Source organism: Chroicocephalus ridibundus, chromosome 1 (genome assembly GCF_963924245.1).
Source record: "Chroicocephalus ridibundus chromosome 1, bChrRid1.1, whole genome shotgun sequence".
Lineage (NCBI taxonomy): Eukaryota > Metazoa > Chordata > Aves > Charadriiformes > Laridae > Chroicocephalus > Chroicocephalus ridibundus.
In genome coordinates, this window is record NC_086284.1 from 205,434,234 (window position 1) to 205,457,620 (window position 23,387).

At 38.3% G+C, this 23,387-nt stretch overlaps 1 protein-coding gene across 8 annotated transcripts in view; it reads left to right on the forward strand.

Annotated features, from left to right (window-relative positions):
- Positions 1–23,387, forward strand: part of ATXN7L1 (ataxin 7 like 1) — a 119,596-nt gene that overhangs the window by 69,116 nt on the left and 27,093 nt on the right. For 6 of the 8 annotated variants that reach the window (XM_063323445.1, XM_063323444.1, XM_063323451.1 and 3 more), the window contains one exon: positions 15,918–16,140. In XM_063323445.1, coding sequence (XP_063179515.1) covers positions 15,918–16,140 — 223 coding nt within the window. Of the gene's footprint in view, positions 1–8,940; positions 9,068–9,398; positions 9,496–15,917; positions 16,141–23,387 lie in introns of those variants that run through there. The other 2 variants (XM_063323447.1, XM_063323448.1) reach the window with 2 other exon arrangements.

A 23,387-nucleotide genomic window follows, 5' to 3' on the forward strand; every position in this document is an offset into this window, starting at 1 on the left:
CTGTGATTTTCATTTGCACAAATCTGCACAAATTACTGCAAAAATTTTAAGTTGTGAGCAGACATTAAGCTCCACTTGCAGCTGCTTCAGAAAGGTTAAAGAAAAACAGAGGCAGGTAACTAGTAACTTAGCTAGACCCATATATGTAGAGAAGTTTTTGTGCTTTCTCACTTATGCATAGTATGTAATTCTATATTGTATGTTTTGCTCTTACACGTATATTTCACAGGGTGAAATGTCACCTTGTCACACATGTGACAATTGTAAAAAAAAAAAAAAGCGCGAAATGTGTCTGATTACATTGGTAGTAGGTAGTGGTTTAGAAATATGTCATTTGTAGGGGTTTTGAGGTTTTTTTGGTATTTGACTAACAACATGACAGTGGTACCAAAGCAGTTTAAACACAATGTGCCACTATAATGGCAAACTGCTGACTCTCGAATTAGCAGCTGTCAACTTTTTTATGGACTCCTTTATATATATTCCTTAGAGCTTTTTAAATAGGAACAAGGCAATTGCTGAGTATTTGCTTTTGGAAGCTTTGATATGGTTCTAGATGTGTAAATTTAAATTAAAAGGAACTGAGTACTTTCATGATACTGAATTATTCTTTAAGTATATCTGATGTCTCTCAGTGTGGAGTTCTTGGTAAGACAGGGATTACCTGCAAGCTTTAAGGGTGGTATAGTATCAGGTTTAACGTCGACATTACCGCTTTACCTCTGCTGTGCTGTAGTATGAATTAGAGCTGAATTACTTGCTGTGTGCATGGATTACAGTCTCCCTCTATTTGTACTAATGAATTTAGAACGAGAAAAACTTAAAGTTCTATATCTCTTCTATATATATATATTTAAATTATTATAACGATGAAATCTAAGTGACACTAGAAAACTTTATATTAGAGTTTTTAAGGGAAAAAGAGAACCTACTTGTTTACCTGAACCAGTGTCATCTGATGGAGGTGGTATCTGTCTCAATCTGTGAAATACTATAGCCATTAAATGAGATCTGATTTCTGTACAGCTAGAAATGTCCTGAGATATCTGACCAGTATTGCTTTATATTTAATTAAAATACAAAAACAGTATAGAATAATTTGTTTTAAATTTGCTGTGTAACAGATTTTGACAATTAATTATGAAGAGGAAGACAGAAGTCATACAAAAGTAGTCCATATCACTAAAGTATTTAATAATTTTACAGTTAACATGGAAGGGGAGGGGAGCACGTAAGATTTGTGACATGTAAATTAGCATAAAATTATTGAAAAGAGAGAGGTCCCTTATACGGGATGAATCGCGAAAGCAGGTTCAGCAAGTTTATTTCAATATGCTGAATCTACGAGGCTACATCTGGGGGCAGCAATGCACGCTGCACTTCCAGGACAAGAGCAGCCTATTTTAGGAAGCAATTGCTGAAAGACTTAAGGTTTTGTTCTACAGTGTGCCCAGTCTCTATTCCTACACTATAGTGCAGCCATGTATTAATGCCAGGTTGAAGCCAAAGGTGACCTGGGAATGTTTTGAAAGGGAGGAAGGGCAAGAATAAAAATTGCATCTCTGTTTGATCCGTGGTACGACTGCAGCCGTAACACACAAGGCCTGATGCCGGCTGCCATGCTTTGCTCTGGGGCCTTCAGGCCATGAAATGTCACTGTCCTTTTGTAAGTGCCGCCTCTGAACTTCTCTGAAAATGTTTCACAGTCTGTTGCTAATCCAGTTCCTGGCTAGAATTGATATCTTGGGGTGGGGGGAGCAGTAACGGAGCTGAAAGTTTGTGTAAGCACCGTTCATGTGTATGTGTTTGACAGATACATAGCCAATTTACCTGGAAGTTACAGGCTGAAATTTGCTGTGGCAGTAGCCCCCAGGAAGGGGAAATACCTTGGGTGTCTTTCCTCAAACCTTACAGCAATTGAGAATTTCAGCAGGGCAGTGAGGTAGTGTAGTGGTTTTACATATATGGTCTTCCCTAGTTTGATGGGGTTTAAGGGGCAGAGGAGGGCAGTGTTGACCTAATCTTGTTTCAGCAAATAAGAGGTGAAAACTTTTAAGCTTTCCATCGATGTCAATTGTTCAATGTTTAACAGTCATTTGCTCCCTGTTGTTTACAGTAATTGAGTCCTTTCCCTTCTAGTGCTTATGCTGTTGTCCTCGTTAGTATGTATTCTAAGATAAATACCGTAGACAAGACCTGCAAATACTGTACAGCAGAAGATAGGTTTTCTGGTTTTGTTTGCTGAATGTTACACGGTCCAAAATATCTTAGTCCCTAATACCAAGAATAAACTTCATGTCCTAAGGTAAAACAGCAAAGAAAGACAATAAACCTTCTGTAACTTCTACTGCTATCATCTTCTAGGCAGTAGACATTTAGGGATCTGAAACATAAGGAGAAATAATAACAATTAAAACTGCCAGAGTTCTCTGATAAGTTATATCTGTCATAGTGAATTTTGGTTTTGAACTATTGTTTTTGTTGAATTTCTTGTTTTTCAGACCTTAAGCAACCTGGAAAGTCGAGGCATTTGGGACTAGGGAAATGGAAAGCAGGGGTGATAAGGTCGTAGATTTAGGATCTGCAGATTTCCTCAAGTCTTAGAATGTTGTTCTGGTGGAATAGGTGACCCTCTTCCTCTACCTTGTCCTACACTCTGTGAGCCTCTGTTTCTTGCTATCGTTTGAAAATACTTGAGCAGTTCTCTGCTACGTGTTGTGCTCTTCAGTGTAAATAAACCATTTTCTCTCAGTATTTAGATACAGTAGGCAAATCCCAGGGGTGATATCTCAGGCATGGTTAGTTTTGTTTCACGTGTTAGCCATTGCTGGTTAAATCTGCTGTACTGTCTAGCTACCAATTGGCAGGCTCAGCAAAAAGCTTTAGAAAAGACTTGCTCTGTGATCCATTTGCCAAATACAGAGTTTAGTTCCTCCTCTGTAATCAAGCTGGAGTCAGCTGATTATAGCCGAGATTTTTTTCATGCCAGTATCCTGCTTGTTGTCCTTTCCCTGCCTCTTTGGTCAAGTGACTGCCATTGCTGGAAAAAAATAAACTGAATCTCAGTCTCCTCCAATTTAGAAGTATCTCTCGTCTTTAAATAGCAGGATTTCTTTCAGCTATAGTAGCATCAATTTGATGAGGAGGGACAACTTCCAGAAGAGTCTAAAGAGCATAAAGTCTCTTCTGGAGTTTGCTATTTGCTGACAGATGGACAAAGGTTTCAGCCCTTCAGCATGAACGCAGATAGTCTGATTCAGAGGAAGCAATTGGCAGGTAGGAAATGTAATGTTGGATTTTTTCCATTTCCTTCCCTGTCAACCTTTTTATTTCACTGTCAATTACACTTTTGGCATTGTGGCCAGGAAAACAGCTTCAGGCTGGATTGGTATTGTCTGTTGCTATGTTTTCTTACAGTTAGGAAAGCACTTGTCTTTTAAGTTATCCTTTATTTAGAATATCTGGTTTAATGACTTAACTGTAAATCAGAATCTCAAGTGATCTCACAGCTCAGTCCCTCTGTACAGAGGCCATCCCAGCTGAGTTGGGTTTCGTAGTGTTTGCCATGCTGGCTGGTGCCTGGTTCCTGCGTCGTCACAAGTATCTTGTGCTTGTCTCCACCAAGCTCCCAAGCTCCCTGGTGTCCAGGGAGAGGATGCAGCCGTGATGCAGCATGGCAGGAATGCACACAGCCAGCTTGGGCTTGATGCTGTGCCTGAGTTAATAAAACTCCTTGGGACCCAGAGCATGGGGGTAGCACTGCAAGGCGGTGGCTTCATCTGGAGTCTTTGCCGTTTTCCCCAATGCTCTTGCCTTTGGAAATGCCATACAGAGACAACCGAAGTGGTTCTTTGGTCTTATGCTGAAAAAATACTTGTTGGATAATTTCTGGACCCACACCATCCCTAGAAGTATCGGAACACTTGCACCAAGCTGCACCTAGGCTAATGAGCCCAGATGGAGCTGATTTGTTTCTGCATCTCTGGTACAGATAATCTGACCATGGATAATTGAGTGTTGACTCTATAAATAACCCACTTTGAAATCCTTGTTTTAAAATTGTTTTCCCTTCTTCCTGTTAGCTTCCAAGCTTACTTCCCCTGTAATCATTTCTTGGCTGACCAAAGGCTGCTCTCATCTCTTGACAAACGGATGTACTATTCATTTTTCCCACCTGAAGTGACATGTCACACCAAGCATGGATGAAGCCAGGTTCTAGCACTATAAAAAGTCAGCTAAACCCTGATAGGAAATAATCATCCTAATATGTTTTACCTGTGCCCCAATTGACTCAGGTGGTTTAAATCAAAAACAACTGATACATATCAAACATTTGATACCTTAGAAAGATATTTATTGCACGTTTGTTCTCAGAGACCTCCTGTTGCACACCTCAAATGTCTTCAGGTAAAACTGATTCCTTTGTGTGGATTTGCTTGCAAGTTGAACTTCTAATGATCTCGGTTTGTTTGCTTACTGTCCACAAGAATTGTTCTGAGTTGAGCTATGCCTTGTTTTAATGAGAAGTGATTAATTTTTTTTTTCCCCAATAAGCTTATGTAAGTAATTATGGAAAGTCATTAGAGCATCTTGTAGGAAAAATATCCCGTGTCTTCAGCTGGTGAGCGTGTATGCATTTATTTTTTTCCTAAAAGTTTTTCTAAAATATAGTCTGTGTTTGCTTCTGAGAAGATACGTAGAAAGTTGGAACCACCTGCACTGGATGACAAGTTGTTCAAGGCATTGGAAGTGGTAGGAGGGAAAGCTGAACTGCACAGCCGTGCAATTGTGCATGGCTGTGCAACGTTGTGGTGTTCAGCACCTTGGTAGGTAGCTGTAATGGATATCATCTGTCTCTTTCCCCCGTGCCATTCCTGCCACGTTAATACATGACAGAGGCAACATGAGCTGAATAAACTTGGAATGCCTTAAATTCAGATCCACACTCGCATCGCTGCGTGGCCTTGGGAAATACCTACCTTCATACAGCATCTGAAACACTGACCATGCTCCAACAAATTTTCAAGTCTCGATTTGTTATTGATTATATGGTAGCCTCCAAAAACTGAATAAAGGCCCATCTGAAAGAAATCATTTATATAGGTAGAACAAACATTTAAACTTGTAGACATAAAACACTCTCTCCCATTCAGGGCAATGATGGGAAAGCTGTTAGTACTATGAGCAGGTAAGTAGTTTGTCCAAAGCAAGTAATTTGTAATACATGAAGTTCGTTGCAGCGAGGAAGGGTTGAGAGGTGAATGTGAAGTAGTTGTCACTTGGAATGTCAGAGGTTGATTTGCATCTTTTTCATTCATGTGTGGTTAGGTCTGAGTTCCTTTAGTTTGCACAGTTTAGAAGTCATAAATGATGCAAGTTAAAGTAGAAACTGTCCTTTTATATCTTAAGTTGCATGTAAGTATAGAACTAAAGAGATTTTTAAGGGAGAGGAACAGATAAAAAATGCCCTACAAACCCACTTTTGTATTTGGGTAGGTCTCTCAGTGTTGTCTGTTCAGTTTTGTTCTGTAGAAGGTTGAGAGTTTCGTTTCTTGTTTGTAAGAGCTATTGTATGTAGTGAGGGAAACATGAACAAGTGACCTCTTCAGGAATTATTTTGCACATTCACTTAGGAGGCTCTGTATTAGGGGGTTATCGCTTGTGGGTCCTGCAGCATTCTAAATAATAGATTTTATTAAATAATGTGCCTGAAAAATGAGTGAGCTAATGTATCTAAAATGTCTGGAATGAGGAAATATTCTGCACTGATAGTTATGCTGCTTTTGTAGCAAGTTTTGATAAAGCTAATTGAAACTTAAATATAAGCTCATTCAATTTTCAAAACAAAACAGTGTCCTTAGTTGGGTAGATCTGTTTGGTTACGTGGATTTTCAAAAGATGTCAAAATATTCCAGGATTAATTTGATGTCTGGGAATATCCATGAGGAGTGGCAAGCACAGAATAGCAAGTAAAAAAATTCATATATAAATTTCAGCTTGAGTTTCCTAAAATATGATAACTATTATAATAACGATAGAAGTGATAATACTACTATTAATAATAATAGCAAGAAGGCTTATGCGATTACACCAATTTTGTCTTAAGAATTTTTAACTCTTTACCAATTTGGCTTCAAAAATACAAAGTTTAAGGAATCTTGTGAAAATCAGCAACTGTGAAGAGACACCTTAATTAATTAACATGCCCCCAGAGAACAGCGTTTCATGTGGCAGTAGCATGCTTGTACTGGCAGTTGGCACATGTGTTACCTACGGACCAGACGGAGCTTATCCTGTCTCTTTTGCTGGGGGGCAAAGGACTGTGGATGCAGGATGAAACGGTGAGGGTGCTGGGGGATAGAGAAGCTCAGGGTAACAGAGATGGAGCAAATTTAGGGATCAAACCCATGGCTTTTTAGAAAAATGTTTTTCATTATTTCTCTGCCTATAAAACAGCTTGTTAAGAAATACATTGTTTCACCAGATGCTGGTTTTGGATCCCAAATAACACTTGGAGCTGAAAAGCCAGAAAGTTTAAACAGTAGTTTATATACAAGTCCTGCAAAGCTATTATTCTGGGCTAATTTCAGTGAAGTTACCATTTTTGTACAGGTTTCTTCTAAGGAATGATAAAATGAACTGAAGGAATGATAAAATGAACTGGTGATGTGTTATCTTCGTATTCAACAAAATCTGACGTGATATTATGCACAAAAACAGATCAAGAACATAAGTTTCCTAAAAATGATAGCTTGTTTTCTCGTAGTTGTAGTACAGCATTGTTTTTTGCCAAACCACGTCAGTAGTCCCATCTCAGTCTTCTGTGGCTTATCTTTTCTTATCTGAAAAGAAATGCTGTTATATCTGTTTGGATTAGCATTAAAGAAGTATCAGTTTTCTGTAATAGTTGTGTGATAGATGAGGGAAAACATCCAAGTTCCTAAAACAATAATGTACTTAAATTACTTTGTTGTTGTTGTTTGGTAAATATCATTAAAGGTGGAGATAGAAATACCGTGAAATATTTTACCTGATAAGTATAAGTCAATAAATAGAAATATGTATCATCAGATGACCTTGAATGTGAAAGATCTGCCTGAGGAAACAGGTCTGTTACACAATACGAAGCGTGAGAGGATAGCAATTCTAAATTTTCCTCTATTTGCAACAGTGTGTCTGAAATAAAATTATTTAAGTCAGGTGTTTGGAGGAATGAATTGGTGAGTTGCTTTTAAATTTGTATATTTAGTAAACTAGAGTGCTGTTCCTCCTGTTATATTTCAGTGTTAAATGTACAGATACTTTTTTCTTACATCCAACAAATAGCCAAATAAAAGATTTCTCTTCACATATAAAATCACCCACAAAACTCTGATTTTTCAGCAGTGCTTACCTTTCCTTGAAGGAAAGTACTGTTGCTTGATGGCTAGAAATATTTCAGCATTTCACTGATGGATCTTCCATCAAGTTTAGGGCTGATAATGCATTTCCTTGCTCTGAGCAAAAATGGTAGAAATACCGTTACCACTGGTCAGCGGGTAATAAGATACCAGTGCGGAGGAACTGGTGCAAAAGGATTGTGAGCACTGTCCTCCTGGTGTAAGCACCAGGCAGGCGGTGTGAGATGGTATTTACCTCGGACACTCCCAGACACATCAGGATGTCTCACTAGTTTGGCGTTGGACTACCAGAGCATCTCCTCCAGCAGAATGGGAAATTTCTGCCCATAAGCTCTGCTTGCTTTTCTTTGGTAGAGTGTCACTCAAAAAAGCGTGTAGCGGGATTCATTTGCTCCGTTATTTCTTTTTTGCCTGGGGATTTTTGGCCTTGCTGAGCTGAGAAACATATATGACTTATAGTAGAAAATTGTTGTTTTTTATGCAGTAGCGGTGCATCAGGTGACAAATGCTGATTACACGTATGGAATTGTGTCATTACAAGAAGAGATGAATTCCTACTTAAATCTCCAGTTCTTTTTGTAATCAAGTTAATACCCTAAATCAATAATGTCCCCTTTTATAGTTGAAGAAACAGGCCTTGACACAAGAGTGAAATCTAGGTCTTCCAGCTCAGTGATGTGAAGACTGACGTTGTCACCAGGGCAAGGTATTCACTCTTCTATCATTTTCCTGTCTCTGATACATCAGTAATACCTTGGAGTTCCGTCTTTAGATCTCAGAATCCTTGCAAAAGAAGCAGACAAGTACATTTTGCATTTAGTATAATTAATTGGACTATTTGAAGCATTTTTTTTTTGCTGTGCTGGAGTTCCGGTTGACCGTTGTTTTTTGTTTTTTTGTGGTTTGGTTTGGTTTTTTTGTTTGGTTGGGTTTTTTTCTTCCCCCTCCATGCATTCTATCAAAGAGGAATGGAAATGTTCTGGGAAATGCTGAGTGTGTGGCTTTTGTGGAATTTGGCCATTTTTAAGAGATTTGGCCACTTAAGTGTAATTTACTGATATTCTAGAGATTATTCCTCCTGTCTCCTACAATTACCCTAGAAAATGCCAAGTTATGCCCTAAACAAAAGATTTTTCAGGAGAACAGCAGGTTTGTCCTACTGTGTTAAACAAAAACACACTCCTTTTTTCCTGAATCAAGACAGAAAAAAACGCAGTGTCTTCCTCTAAATATACACTTGTGTTTTTTGCTGCTTTTAATTTTGCACTATGGTTCATTTCTGCAGTTAGTGGACTTGTATCAACAATTATATAAAAAAAAAAAAAAAAAAAAAAAAAACCAGAAAAAAAAAAAAAAAAACAAAACCCTGCAGCCGTTTTCAGCGCTTGTTGTTCTTGGCACAGGATCAGTTCTGGTGTCCAACTGGTAGGACCTGAAACTTGGTGCTTAACAAGTGCCTGTAGTCAAAACAGTTGGTGTGTGCGAGCACTGATCTGGTATTTGCTGCAGCAGGTCATCTGCCTGATTTTTTACCGTGTGCAGAATACCTAATCACGTTGCTGTGTTTCTCTGACGGCATCTGTGGCAATGTGAATCGTTTCACGTTCCAAAAGTACATGTTTACAGTCGTCGTAGAATCAGATTAAGTTGGCAGCCTGCTCCTCTCTGTAAGTGGCTCAGTTTACATTTCTTCTTCTAGCAGGATGTTTTGCATAATTTTGCTGATCCTACTCACTTGTAGACTTTGTGAAATGGAGAATCGTTTTAGTGGGTTTATGTCAGAAAGCGAAGCTTGTGTTTATCGTAAATAAACACCAGCAGAAGGGTGGTTATTTTAGCACTTGATAATTTCCCAATTATGTCATTTGACCTGGAATGAAGCTTGCGATTGTGGAGCTGCGTTTTATGCAGCGGATCAGTCCGGGGGTTTGAGCTGGCAGTTTATTTCCTTTGTCAGTTTACAAGAAGTATCAAAATGAAACCGACTGTGCTGTTTCCTTTCCAGCGCGCAGCGCAAGAAGGGTGGAACGGTTTGCAGATATTATTTCCAAACTTTTTCTGCTGGACTTGGAATAATGTTTTGTCAAAAAAGCTGGTAAAGTTCTCCTTCGGTCTTGCAACGTTATGCTGTAGTTTGCTAGCATCGAATCCAAGTTTATTTTTGCTTAACCTCTCGTACTGGGTTTTGTTAGGTTTTCGTAGACTGTGGCTGCAAAATGAAAGTGCTTACAAGGTGTTTATGAACTCTTGTTATGAACCAGCTGCCAGTTACTGCAGGATGACACATTTCTGCAAGCAGTCTAGTTGTTCAGTTTTCTGGTTGCTGGCTGTCGCTTTTCGGGCATGTGTGGGGTTTTTTTCCGTTTTAGTTTTATTAGAATTAATGCCAAGTACATTTGCAAACTTTGAACTGGGATCAGTACAAGGTGGCAGGTTTCACTGTACTATTTACTGAAATTGTTAGTATGCGTTGCTCAACTTTGCACAGTGAAGGGCTGTGCAACAAAACACCCCAGGATATACTGTAAATAGAAAAACTGTAATTTGTACATAGGTGGTGTATGGAGTTACCGTAGGTAACATCTTCGTCAACAAGACTGTGATACATTACTGGAACAGAATCACGTTGTGGATGAGATACTGAATTTCATTACTATCTGCTTAAATACTGTAAATGGGGAATAGCAAACAGCATTAATCTTGTGTTAGGGGCGGTCAGATAAATTAGTTTATGCTATTTTAAGTAAAAGGGCTATGAACTCAAAGGTTGTGATGAATACAAGCGTAAAAGGAGTTTTATTATTTTGTAATGTTTACTAACAGCAAGTAACTTTCTTACCTTTCCGGGTTTTAGCATTATATTTTGTTTGTTTTTACCAAGTGTAATGCCAAGCTATAATCCATAACATGGGGTCTCTGAGTTATTCGTGGGTCAGCCTAAAATCGATTTTTGCTTTAGGCCTCTCGTACACAGGAAGTGAGATCGTGCTCAACAAGAGTAATGTTTCAAAATGACTCCTGCTGACAAAGTTCTAGTATCTCTTTTCTGGCAACGTTAGAAGGATTTTTTCGTTGGTGTTTAGTTTCAACTACCTGAAAAAAAAAAATACTAAAAGACCAAAAGCATATCTTTCTCTACGCTCAAGCTGTATTGTGACTTTTTTCCTCTGCAATCTTCTGTATCTCACCGATGGAGAAGGCACTCACTGTGGGCAAAAGCTGTTCATTCGATCAATTTTGAGTAGCGCGTGTTGGGTAAGAATGGACGTAGGTGGGATATGCTAAGAAATGTTTTTTGCTTGTAGTCTAGATTAGAGATATCTGCAGTTTCAAGATCATATAAAGATCTTTTTGGGTACAAAACTACTGCAGTCCAACTGGAAACATATGGTTGGCGTATTTTACTGGCAACATATTTACTGTTGTGTCGTTGTCTGCAAGGTTTACTGTGAGCTGAGTGCTTGATCTTGTGTGAGAGAGTCAAGGCAAAAAATCGAGAAGAGACTTTCTGCTCAGAATGTGGTTTTGCCTCTTTTTCCCACATACTGTGCTTGTGGCTCTGGAGCTCATGTTGCCTCTATTGCTTTGCTTTTTTGCTTATGATTAGAAGGAGATGTGGTGTTTCCTGCAAAACAGCTGCTAGTATTCCCTGGTGACCTGTCAGAGAGTATCCAGTGGAATTACAGATTCAAAGGCAGACCTAGAGGACTTTGGCAGCTGCAGCAGAGGTTTTGGGGAAAGGTAGGGGGTTGCATTGTGCAGGATGCAGGAAGGAGGATTAGAAATGGAATACAAGGGCATGGGAGAGGCGCTCTGGAGGTTCAGGGACTGTTAAGTCTCCAACAACATAAGGACTTCACATCTAGCAAACAATTCAGATTTGGCTGAGAAAGTTGGACTCCATCCATGTTTCCATAGGACGTGGAGAATCTCCTGGAATAGTTTAAGATCGCTCGCAATGCTACTGATGCAGAGTTTGTACTGCGCGTTAGGACAATATATAGTGTTGTGCTTTTAGACTCTTGCCACTAAGTAGAAAAAATAGCAGATATTGATCTGAAATCGATTCCTTAGGAAGTGCAGTTAATTCAGTGAGAGAGTGTTAAACTTTCCTCTGAGATTAATGTCATTAATACATTAACTGTTTGACAGCAGAAGTCACATGTTGCTTGTCACTTGCTGCAGTGGCTGCGCTGAGACAGCTGAGAGGTTGCAGCGGGATTAATGCGGTAAAGAGGATTGTAACTTTGATTGTGTTCTCTCTGCTCTTGGATTTGACAGCAACTGGTATTTAGAAACAAAACAGAATATGTGTTGTTATTTGTGTGGAGTGTAAACATCCATTTGGAAGTATTGAAATGAATCGGAAAACTTCTCTTTCGGATTTTAAACGTGAGCACGTTTCATAGCGTTGCAGGCTTCTGCAGCAACTGAAATGCATGTAGAATTTAAGTTAGTATCTTATGAGTGATAACTGGTTTTCTAGTTGCCTTGCAAGATTTTTTCATTTTTTAGGGGCAAAAATTTTCATGAGCCTACTTTACGTTCATTTATGTCCAGTAACTATGCCACTTGTGTATGTAACCAGGGACAGCCATGTCCAGATTTGTGTGTGTCTGTGAGTTCACCTGCCCTGAAAGATCTGATCTATCTACACGTGAACTGCAAATGAGCGTAGAAATTTTTACACAGATGGCTGGTTGTCTCCTGAATGTGCTATTATGTGAATATCAAATTTTATAGCAACTATTTGGTGTGCAAATGTCTTTTATTCACAGAATAATTTCTTACATAGGCTGTGTAATAGCGGATTTCTATATTGTAATTTTATATATTTTTATATATATGTAAAATACAAATAGACAAATTAGTATAAATTTTTAAAAAACAGATGTAACCAGGAAACTCAGTTTGATAGAGGAGCACTGCCGCGTGGTAGTGCTTAAGCAGTTGATTTTGACAGCTGACAGCCTTCTTGCTTAGTCATATATTCCTATTATTTCTCTTTGAAACTTATTACCAATGTCTAAGGCAGATTCACTACCACATATGTGGTAAGGAAGGAGGAAGCAGGAGGCAACCCAATGGTTCTTGAGAAGGACTATACCAGTATTTAGTTATGATTTGTGCCCCCACCATTGAGATTTCTCTGTGAGGTTTCACGCCTTTGGCAAGTCCAGCCTCCTGTGGCCGTGCTTGCCCAGCTCAAACAGGGGTTTTCTACCCCCTTGGAAGGAGTTACTCTTCTAGTGCTCTACAGTGGCCCTAAATGTAAGGTGTTGCTGCTACCTTCTCCTGCTGACACTAAAGTGATGCTTGCTTGTGTGAGCAAACGGGCAGATTTTCCCCGTCGGAGCAGCATCTGAGGACACCGACAGCTGTGTGGCATTGGCTATTTATGTTCTTCCTCCTGTATGACTTTACAGTGGTCATAATTTCTATTTTGCTTCTAGGAAATTTCAAGAGAATCTGGGTAATGCTGATAATTCTCAAATATGTATCGGGGTCTGTCTAAAACGTAGAAGACTATGTAGCTGTGTTCTGGGGGCAGAGGGAGGTTTGAGGAGGTAGAAGGCAACGCCAAATAGAGCAGTCGGTTCTGATTGCAAGAATGACCACCGGTCTGGTACACTCTGATAAAATAAGTAATCTTGTAATCTTTTCCTTCCCAGTCTTTCAAGTAAACATTTATTTAAAATCGTGGCATGCACTTTATTACATTGTCATATCACAACAGTGCCTCTTCCCTCCTTTTCTATGTTATAGTAAAAAATCCAAAGTTAATATACTGGTTTGCTCTTGGGAATTAATAAATTGAGAAAGTTGTCTAGGGAAAAGCACCAAATGTTTAGCTTGACTGAAAATTCAGTGTAAAGAGACTGTTAAAAAATAATTTGCTATGGTATGTGATACTTAGATGACTTTAAAATATAATTTTAGATGGTCAGTATCTTGAATGTCCGTCTTTCCGGAAGATTAATTTTAATAACAGAGTAGTGTATTTCACTTCCAAATATATCCGTAGGGATGATATCGAAGACACAGTTTACTGGAAGGCAGTCAGTCTTGAGAAAACCAGTAGCTGACGTGAAGACTGGAGTAATTAATCCTGAATTTATATAATTTGTGTATGGAAATAAATTTTTTTCCCAAGTTTCACTTTATATACAGCTTGTGTTTGTTCATTACATAGCAGTTCCTTTTCATCAGTCCTTAAGTAATTAATGGAAAAGTTGCAAATTTTTATTAAGCTAATTAAAATTAAGTAGTTGCTGAGAAGGTTGGCGAGTCTTGAAACAATAACTATTATTTAATGAAATAAATACTCTGTGAATGGAACTCTGCATTTCAGAGGCAGATGCAGAGCTTAAACAGTTGCTGCCACAAGTGTGAGGTGAAGTGAATGTAAATTAACTACATCCTGCAAAGGACTTTTAAAGGCAGAGGCTGCACGCTGAGGTGTGTGGCGGGGTGAAAACCAGCAAACGACAGTTGGCATTTGGGGTGTGAGGCGAGATCATATTTAAAAAAAAAAAATTATGTATTTAAAAAATATTTATGTATTTAAATAAAAAATATTTTTGTATTTAAAAAAAAATTAAGACTATAGCTCTTCAGTTGCAGGAGAATCTGGGAAGAATTTCAGCATTTGCAATTAAAGCTGTGATTATGATCATATGGAAGTGCTTGATCTTTAATAGAAAATGCCTTTATTTAGCCACTGGAGGTATAATAGAAACAGTTTGGAATACTCTTTATTTATTTATTTTTATTTATATATTAAAAAAAATTTTGTAAGCATTTATCTTTGTTCTTGAGGTATTCGTCTATTGCAAATTAATCATGGATGAATCCTTCTGCTACTGGCAAGTTTTTACTTGTGAGGATGCCAGACAAATTGTCATGTTTTGATTCTCTGTGGGAAAATTTTTCTTAGTTACCCTTGAAATATCAAACTGGCAAGCACGGGGCTGCTGATGTAAACGCAAACCCTTCCATTGCAGCGGCAGCAGGTCGCTGTTGCATCCTTAGCCTGCTCTTGGCTGCCGGGGCGATGCTGTGCGAGCTCAAGGAGCAGCACCCACTTGGATTCTTCAAGTGAAGTGTTGAAGGCTTTAGGCGAGGAAAAATCACTGCGTGCTGAAGGAGAAATTCCAGCTTGTCCGAAGTTCTCGGTCTATAATTACATTACACTTGCTACGTTTGATTACTGTGTCAGTAGCGGCAGTACCTGGCTGTCCCCTGCCGCGGAGGCTCTTGGTGCCAGGGTGCCGCAAGCCGGAGTCAGCTGCTGCGGGCACGGTCCTGCAGACCAGAAAATTCCTCTTCCCCCAGCCTGGCCCTGCCGCCCGCTGCCTCCAGCTGGGGAGCACCGGGGCTGGCTCCCTGCGGGGTGATGCCGTCGGGGAAAGGGAGCTACCGCAACTGGGGGGACAGGTCTCTTAAGGATTTATAGCATCTCTCGGCAAAAACAGCTCCCGTCTCTTGTATTATTTTGTAGCTGTGCTTAAGTTCGCAGCACCAAGTCTTTGCAGCATACTCTGATCCAGCTGGAGGTTATATACCGGAGAAGTATAAAATTTGTAAAGAATGACCAAATACCTTGTTAAAACAATCTCTGTATTTAACTATATCAGGGACAGGACATTTAGATTTTAAAGTAATAATAATAATTATAACCGAACTCATACAATTTTACTGCTGTCTGTCTGTCCTGAAGCCTGTTCTCCTGTTGTGGGGCCAGCAAGGCCTTGCTTTTTGCAGTACTTAAGAGGTCTCTCGTGTGAGCGCGAGCAGAGCTTACACAAGGGCCTGACCTCTAGATGCAATGTTTGTAACTGATACATGAACTTCCTGCTTTTTTGCACTTGCCGTTTGCTCTATGTGGAAAAAAGTAAGCTTTTACCTTGATTGGTGTTTGGAGGTAACCTCCAAGCTACGAACCAGGCGGAGCCTGCTTCTCTGGAAGGTCTGGGAGCAGTAGAGCTTTTGCTACTTTTCAGTCTTCCAGTTGTTTTCCTTATAGCTTCCCATTAAACTCGAAACAAGGTAGTCATAAAGTAAACTGCCCAATAACCAGATCACATGAATTCTTCATAAACCATTATAGAAGCAATCTCATGTCTGTCAGAGTGTATTTCACCGAGTCATCTGAGCTGTTGTTACCTACTTTCCTCTTTACGTGAAAGAGCTGGGACACCTAGCGTACCTCACATGATGCTGGTGGTTGCATATTGCTTAAAAAATGGTTTGAGATTTCTTGGTGATATTTTCTGGTGGATTATTATATTAGCATTTGTTTTACTACGTTTGCATTTTTCAGAGCACTTCACAGAGTTGATTTTGTTGAATTATCATTTGGCTTGATTACGTTGACAACGATAATGAACTGATTTTCTTTGGAGCGATGAAATCATTGTAACTAGCATAGAGAGGAACAATTTCCTCTTCACTGGCTTCTTTTTTTTTCTTTTAGCCTATGAAATATTGTAAAGTTTATTATTTTTTTCATTACAGAACGAAGACACGGTTCAATGTGTAAACCTTCCCCTTCTCCAGCTTCTCCAGCCTGCAATTCCAGGACATCCCTAGTACAGATGAAACCGAAATCCTGTATCAGCGGCCATAACCCTGTCAGCAGCAACTCAAAGCCATTCAAAACGCCCAAAGACAATCTACTTACCTCCAGTAGCAAACAGCACACAGTCTTTCCTTCAAAAGTATCACGGGATAAACCATGGTAAGTACCAAAAATAATAGTTACCAAAGATGTTGGTGTTCAAAAACTAGCAAGTATCTCTATGTATATTTCACAATCATTAAAAAAAAAAAAACAAAAAAACAAAAACTCCTATCTAAGTTTACAGTTTAAGCCTCTACATTTCCTAAGGGAGGAAACTGGCATGCTTTTAAATTAAAAATACGTATATATAAAGGAAGACCAAAAAGGACTGGATTGCTTTTCTGATGTTCCATCAACTGTCTGCTTTTCTAAGATGCATATAGCAAGTGAGATATTGACCCAGTTTGCTATCTTTAAGGTCTGTCTTCCATTACAGTGGAATGTAAAACTTCCATTAAAACTGATACTTTTAAACAATAGGATATTTTTTTGCAGAGTTCTTAATATTGGTTTAACTGATGTTCATGAAAACTTACTGGTTATAGTCATTTATCTTCAATAGCAGCTGCTGGTGGAGTTTGTGCTGTATTTTGATAATGTTTGATGCCTTGTAAGAAGGCAGAAGAAAATTCTGGCTGCAGAAATCACTATTTTGGGGGCATCTTACATCATATACTGTGATATATATAAACATATAGGCCTTGAGACTGCCAGGCCCATCCTCCTGTGACTGTGATGATAGCAGCAGAGTTGCAAAAATGTAAATGAAAGCAGAACTGGGTCACTATTTTATACCATAAAAAACTGTTTTGTTATCTACAGAAAAGATGCTTTGTGATTAGGTCACTAGGTTGGTGACTCGAGATCTGGGTTCCGTTCCTGGTTCTGCACAGGCTGCTGTTACGCCTTAGTCTCCTCAGCCTCAGTTCTGTGTCTGTAAACTTGAGATAGTAAGACTTCCTTTTTCTTAAGTTTTATCTGCTAACTGTGTAAACATCCTTTCCTTTTATATGTAATATCTAGTGTAAGAAGGTCATGATTTTAGGTAGGGTTTCTGGACACAACTGCCTTAAAGCAGTAAATAATTTAATGCAAACCATTGACTCATGAGACAAAACATAAACTCAAATTATGTTGAAGTAATAGCTCGTGTTTTCTGCCTGAAACGTGCACTAGCTTTTGCGATTTCAGAGAGAGCAGCTTCTGCCTAGCTGTAGAATTGACCTTGCACTGGAACAAACTTGATAAAAATTTAATCTTGCTATAGATCTGAACCTGCCATCTCTAAAAGCATGATGTGCATTCTGGATAATTATGGTATATAATTCTGAAAATAGAAGATCTGGATGTTTAGATTACATACATGCAGTGAGGAGATAGAGGCTATTCTAGTTAAGGTGTGCCTCATTTACTGTTTTAAAGAAAAGTATCCTTGACTGAATTCTTGCCCTTTCCTTCTCAGTGTTGAAGAGGAGATTTATACAGGAGAGGATTTTTTTTTTAAGTCTAATTAAAACAAAATCAGAAAGAACTTTAGAATATTAACACTATTGACTATAAACCTGTTTCTCATCCTAGTGTTACAGACAGCAGCTTACATATCCACATTTCAGCATACTAACTGAATCTATAAACAATATTTTCCCTTCTGGCAACAGATGGCATTCTGTCAGTCAGTAAAAGCTGGACAGGAACAAAATATCTGAGCATTTCCACCAATCCCTTTTCCCTTTATGGGGAACATCCCAAACATTGTCTGATGATTAACAAGGTAGATTTAGCCATTTAAAACTGTTGTACTGCTCTGTTAATGCTTTAGCAACGAGTATGTCAGTAGTTGCACCTGTGAATTACCTAATTCTTGCAGCTCAGCTGGGAGATAATACTGTGGGTTTGTTTTACCAGTGGGGAAAAATGAGGTATATAGTAGTTAATGATATTGTAATCGTCACAAAACAAATCACAAACAGTCTAAAGCGGAGATCAGTGAAATTGTCTTTCAAAATTTAGTGTTAAGTGCCTTGGATTACATGACTTGTTAAAGAATAAAATCAGTCTGATAATCGTCACAGGTTATAGAGAGCTGACAGCTGTTATGGAAGAAAGTGTTTATTCCTATTTCATTACTGGATTGTAATTTTTATTTAGAATTCTAGAAATTATTCATCAGGTCTGATTTTCTTAAAGGAGAAATTATTCATAAAATTTATTCTTTTTTTTAAGATAAGATCATATCTTCCATTCAGCTGTCTGTACAAGCCATAGAATTTCACCCGCTTATCTTTTTGAAAGAAATACTCAATCGACACAAAATGCATTTGTCTCAAAAATGCAAATAGGATTCATCATGTATCCAAGCGTGTTGTGGTTTATCATCCTCAGAAGCTTCCAGTTATTCAGTGCTTTTGTCTGTTACGTTGTATTCTCACGCCACAAATATTTACTTGACATAGCTTCTTCCAGACTGTTATCAAATTAGCTTAATTCAGGAATTGTATCACTTGTAATGATTGCTCTCCAGACCTGGAATAACCTTTGTTGTGCTTGCCTGATTCTTTCATACAGCATCTCTCTTAAATGTTAGCTGTTACATTTAGCAGTATTTCAGCAACGGCCTCTGCAGCAGCATGGCCCAGTAGGTCTGTCTGTTGTCATGCCTGCCTGTGTGGAGACCCAACTCTTCCGTTGTTTAATCCATTATGGGGTTTTTTGGTTGAGTCATCATCGTAAACATTGACTGAGCAGCCCTCTTTCTCCTTCACATGCTGTGTTGTTCAAAGATGCCCTGCAGAATTTCAGGTTGCTCCTCGGCTAATACTTTAAAAAGCATGATCAGAATGATCAGATTAAAGAGGTCTGGAATTGTTTCATTTTTGTAGCCGCTGTTTTAATACTTCCCTTCTTGTAGTTGGAATATGAAGGATTATTGTGAATACATCATCTAGAAATATCTGTCAGCTCTGATATTTTTTTCTCCTGTATCTCTAACATTGTTGCTATTAATACAGCAGCGCTTAGAGACTGGAGCAGTGCTGGAGCACCACTGCGCTGTGCGCAAGAGAAATGTAAACCGTCGTTTTCTGAAGCTTGCGGTTGAGGTGGTAAGAGGTATAGAAAAAAGGGTAGGAAATAGGGAGAAAAAGGCAATAATAATGAACAAATGATCTTAATTAATAAGAATACCCCAGATACTTAGCCTTTATAAAAGGCATTCCTATGGCCAGGAGCTCTCTCCCTCCCTGCTGACCTGCCCAAAGGATGCCGCTTGGCTTGCCGTGCCCCAGCGCAGCTTCCGAGTGCTGCCTTGGGGCATTTTGGTGCTGTGATGCTACAGGATGTTCATTTCCACCCGACCGTGATCCTGAGGCAGTGTAAAATTGGTGTAAAGTGTTAAAGTAAGCGAGCCCTGAGATACCAGCCGAAGCGAGTCTCCTTGGCCTTGACCTCCACAAGGATTAGCCATTGCCTGCCAGAAGTTTTGAAAATGAAGAAAATGAGATGGAAATTATGTGGTTTTCATCAACATGTAGAAAACTGACACTCTTACTGTAAGCAGAAATAGAATCACAAAGGTATAACTATGGGTAGTCATTTAAAATTTATAATGTCACCTTTCAAAGGATTTTTTTAATCATCTCTCAGTCTTTATTTCTTCGTGTTAGGCAATACCATTATTCGTACTGAGGCTGAGAAAGTGAAGCTAGTCAAGATTTAAGGCTATTTCTAATGCAGCATGGATTTGGAATAAAAATTCATCAGAGTTAACTTGGAGCACATATTTTTACCACTAAATCACAAATACTTTGTTACGCTGTAGAGACCATCTCAGCAATTTAGAATAGAACAATGTTTTATGTTTTTAAATGTTTGTGAATTTCTTTTCTCACAAATTTGAAGTGTTCAATGAGTGTCTGAGATTTTAGAATGAATACAGTTATGAATGATCAAAAAAAAAACCACCCAGCAAAATTACATAACAGCAAGGAAAAATAGTTTTAAAAAGCCTGAAGAAAGAAAAACGGAGTTAATAAGGAGCTCTGGGTATGAGGAGTTTTGTGACATACTGCAGTTATTTTTCTTGCTTGGGAATGACACTGACAAGCAATGGCTTGGAACTAAAAGAACATTGCCATAAGATACTTAGGAGGGAAATTCACTCTTGTTTTGGGAGTTTGTCACAGATTCTGCTGAAGGAGTGGATAGGATAGGATAGGATATTTCAGTTGGAAGGGACCTACAATGATCATCTGGTCCAGCTGCCTGACCAAGAACATGAGAAAACAAAAGAAAATCAGTTATCTTATCTGAAAAAGAGAAAGAGCTTTTGAAGCCTGTCGTAATCAGGGACTTTGTGTAGCCCTCAGGTATTTTTGTAGCCTTTTTCTAGTTTCCTTCTAATTCATCAACATTGGTATTGAACCACTGATGAGCAACACTGGAAGCCATATTCCAGTATCAGTATAACCAGGGACGTATGAAAATCAAATTTGCTCCTTAATCTAATTTTCTGTATAATTTTTTTAATATAAGAACAGCAATACAATAAAGGTTCAAATAGCTTATCCACTGTGCCCACTAAATATTTCTCTCGCTATTTTTCAGTATGTTGTTTCCCCATATTTCACTGCAGACTGAATAGCTTGTTATTTCATGTGTAACTTCACATTTGCTTGTATTAAAATATCTTTTTGAACGAATGAACTTTACCAAACACTCCATACCTTTTATAACTGCCTTTGTCTCTTCATTATTTGGTTTCTCTCTTCATTATTTGGTTTCCCTCAATCCTGATTCCAACAGCAAATGTTGTTACCAGTAATCTTACATTTATTTCTGAAGACCCGTGAAGTTTTCAGTCATGTCAGACTTGGTAACGATGGCTAAAAAGTCCCCCTAGCCAGCACCCTTATTGAATTACAAATCTGTGAAAAACTAGTTTTTAGTTTTATGTTGTTTAACATTTGCTTTTAAACTGTTTTTATTTGTGTTTTATAATGCCTCTCAAAAGTTGGAACGTTTTCACAGTTATCTTTGTCAGTTTAACTGGTAACCTCATCAAAAAGTGAAACCAGATTTCTTTGCCAAGGTCTCATTTTCAGCAAAACCATGTAAACTAATTGTTTCTCAGTTTATTTTTATTATTTTTTTTCCATTTTTTCTTCCAAGACACTCTGGTTTGGGTTTTCAGCGTGGATGCAACAGCAGCACTCAGCTAGCTTCTCTAAGTTGCGAAATATTCCAAGATTCAATTGGAAATAATATGCTGAGACCCAACACTTTTGGAACTCATGGCCACGTTATCCAGAGTTGCTTATGCGAAAAAAAAAAAAAAATCATGATTTTTCAGCTGTCCCTTTACATTTACTGAGGGAATCAAAAAGCATTTTTATCTGATTGGAGAGCATTGTCACGCTTCTTTCTTAGTATAGAAGAAATTCTGAACAATTCTGTCATTTTTGCATCGCTAATAACTATTTTGCTGTCCCTTAGTTAGATGCTGCTATTATTATTAGAATTTCTGTTGTGTAAAAAAAGTAAACTTCTCTTTACTGAATACAGATTTTTCTTACATATCTTTGGCGATAGTCTGTTCTCCCAATTTTTACTGCTTGTCAGGTGCCCGTCCTCAGTTTTTATGTTTGTTGCATGTTGTTTTTCTAATTGTCCCTTTCAACAGTTGTCTTTAATAAATCTAAACAGGCTCTTTGTTCAAATATTCTTTTAAAAATATAGTAAATGTGATTAAAAACTTTATTTTTCTTTTTTCTAACAAACTTCTTAAAGTAGTCTTCAATTTTCGCTCAAAAAACTCAGTTTGGGAAAAGAACTCTCTTTAACCATCGAATATAAATATAAGCATTTGTGATTTATTTCCCTTCTTAGTCCTTAGTAGTTGACCATGATGACTGGTCCTGTGCAGCTTCCAGCTGGCCCTTTAGTTATTGATTTATCTTTGTGTTATGCTGACATGAAACTAGAGATCCTTAATGTTGAATGCAGTACCCACTTACATTAATTTAAAAAAAAAAAAGGTGGGGGGGGAAGTTGCCACCTGTAGCTTCTAAAATCTCAAATACTTTACTGTAGTCTGCCAGGAGTCCTATAGAACGCCTGTCTTCAAATATTGGACTATTTTTCTTTTTTCTTCTACATTGCAATAAACTGCATAATGAAGGTTGACTTGTTCTGTAACAAAACTAAGCAAAAATGTTTCCTCCCCTGGACTTTTTTCATTATCACGGTGATCCGTCCATATGTGCCCTAGGATTTGAGGTTCTGAGCACTGCAAAAGAAAGAAACATTTTTCATATTTATTAACTCTATTTTACTACTAGACCAGATAATACACTTGGCCCTATATCTTAGAAATTGGGTGTTAAGATTTGTTCATGTCTTTTCATGTAGTTTTTATAAAGTAAAACTACGTGATCTAGAGTAAAAAAATTCTCCTATTTTCAGAAAATCTAATTGCCATGAGTTTGAAAGAAAAAAAAAATTAATTCCTACCCTGAGTTGTTACAATTTTTGACTATCGTTTAACTCAATAAATTCAGAGCCGTTTAAAAAAGTAAAGGATCAAATTCTCTTTCATAGCTCCATGTCTGCATTCATTGAAATACTTCATGCAATTATGGTTTTGCAAGTCAAATTTTTTTGCTTAGTTCCTTAGTTATATTTCATTGCAGTCAGATCTGTATTCTGACTAGCTGCCTGCTGTATTTTTGGTACCACAGGGTATGGAAGTTTCATATAATTTCAGCTCCAGAATATGTCCTGGTGTCTAAATCTTTTCTTTTTCAGTTTTATATACATATTGCTTATATCAGGTTTTGTACATTTTTCTATGTTAAAATACACTTAGAACAAAGATTACCAGCTTTCCAGTATGGAAAAATCCTCTCTAGCCACACACGCCGCACTTTTCTGCGTATCATCCTGAGCAGCTGTAAAGAGGTTTTGCAGTAGACCAGGAAGGTCAAGACTTGAGTGATTTTGGACCCTGCTTCCCGTGATTCCGAAGGGTGTCCCATGGAGCATGCCATCTCAAAGTCGTCTTTTTCTGATTCCAGAAACTCCATACCTCTTAACAGTTCCTTCCATAGGAAGAATGCAGCAAAGGTGCCGTTTTTCAGACAAAATAGACTGAAATTATGTGAGACTTGTGAATGGGGGGAAGCCCCAAACCGTACAGTGATGTGCAGACAGGCAAATGGTGCCTTGTCCTGGGAGACTGACAACGGTGTCGTCTCCGTCAAGAAACTCTGCTGACCTGAGCTGCAGCACGCCAGCGTGCTTCAGAACATACCCGACTTACCAGGGGTTGTGTGTTTAACAAATGTCACAGGGGTAATGCCCTGGTAGAA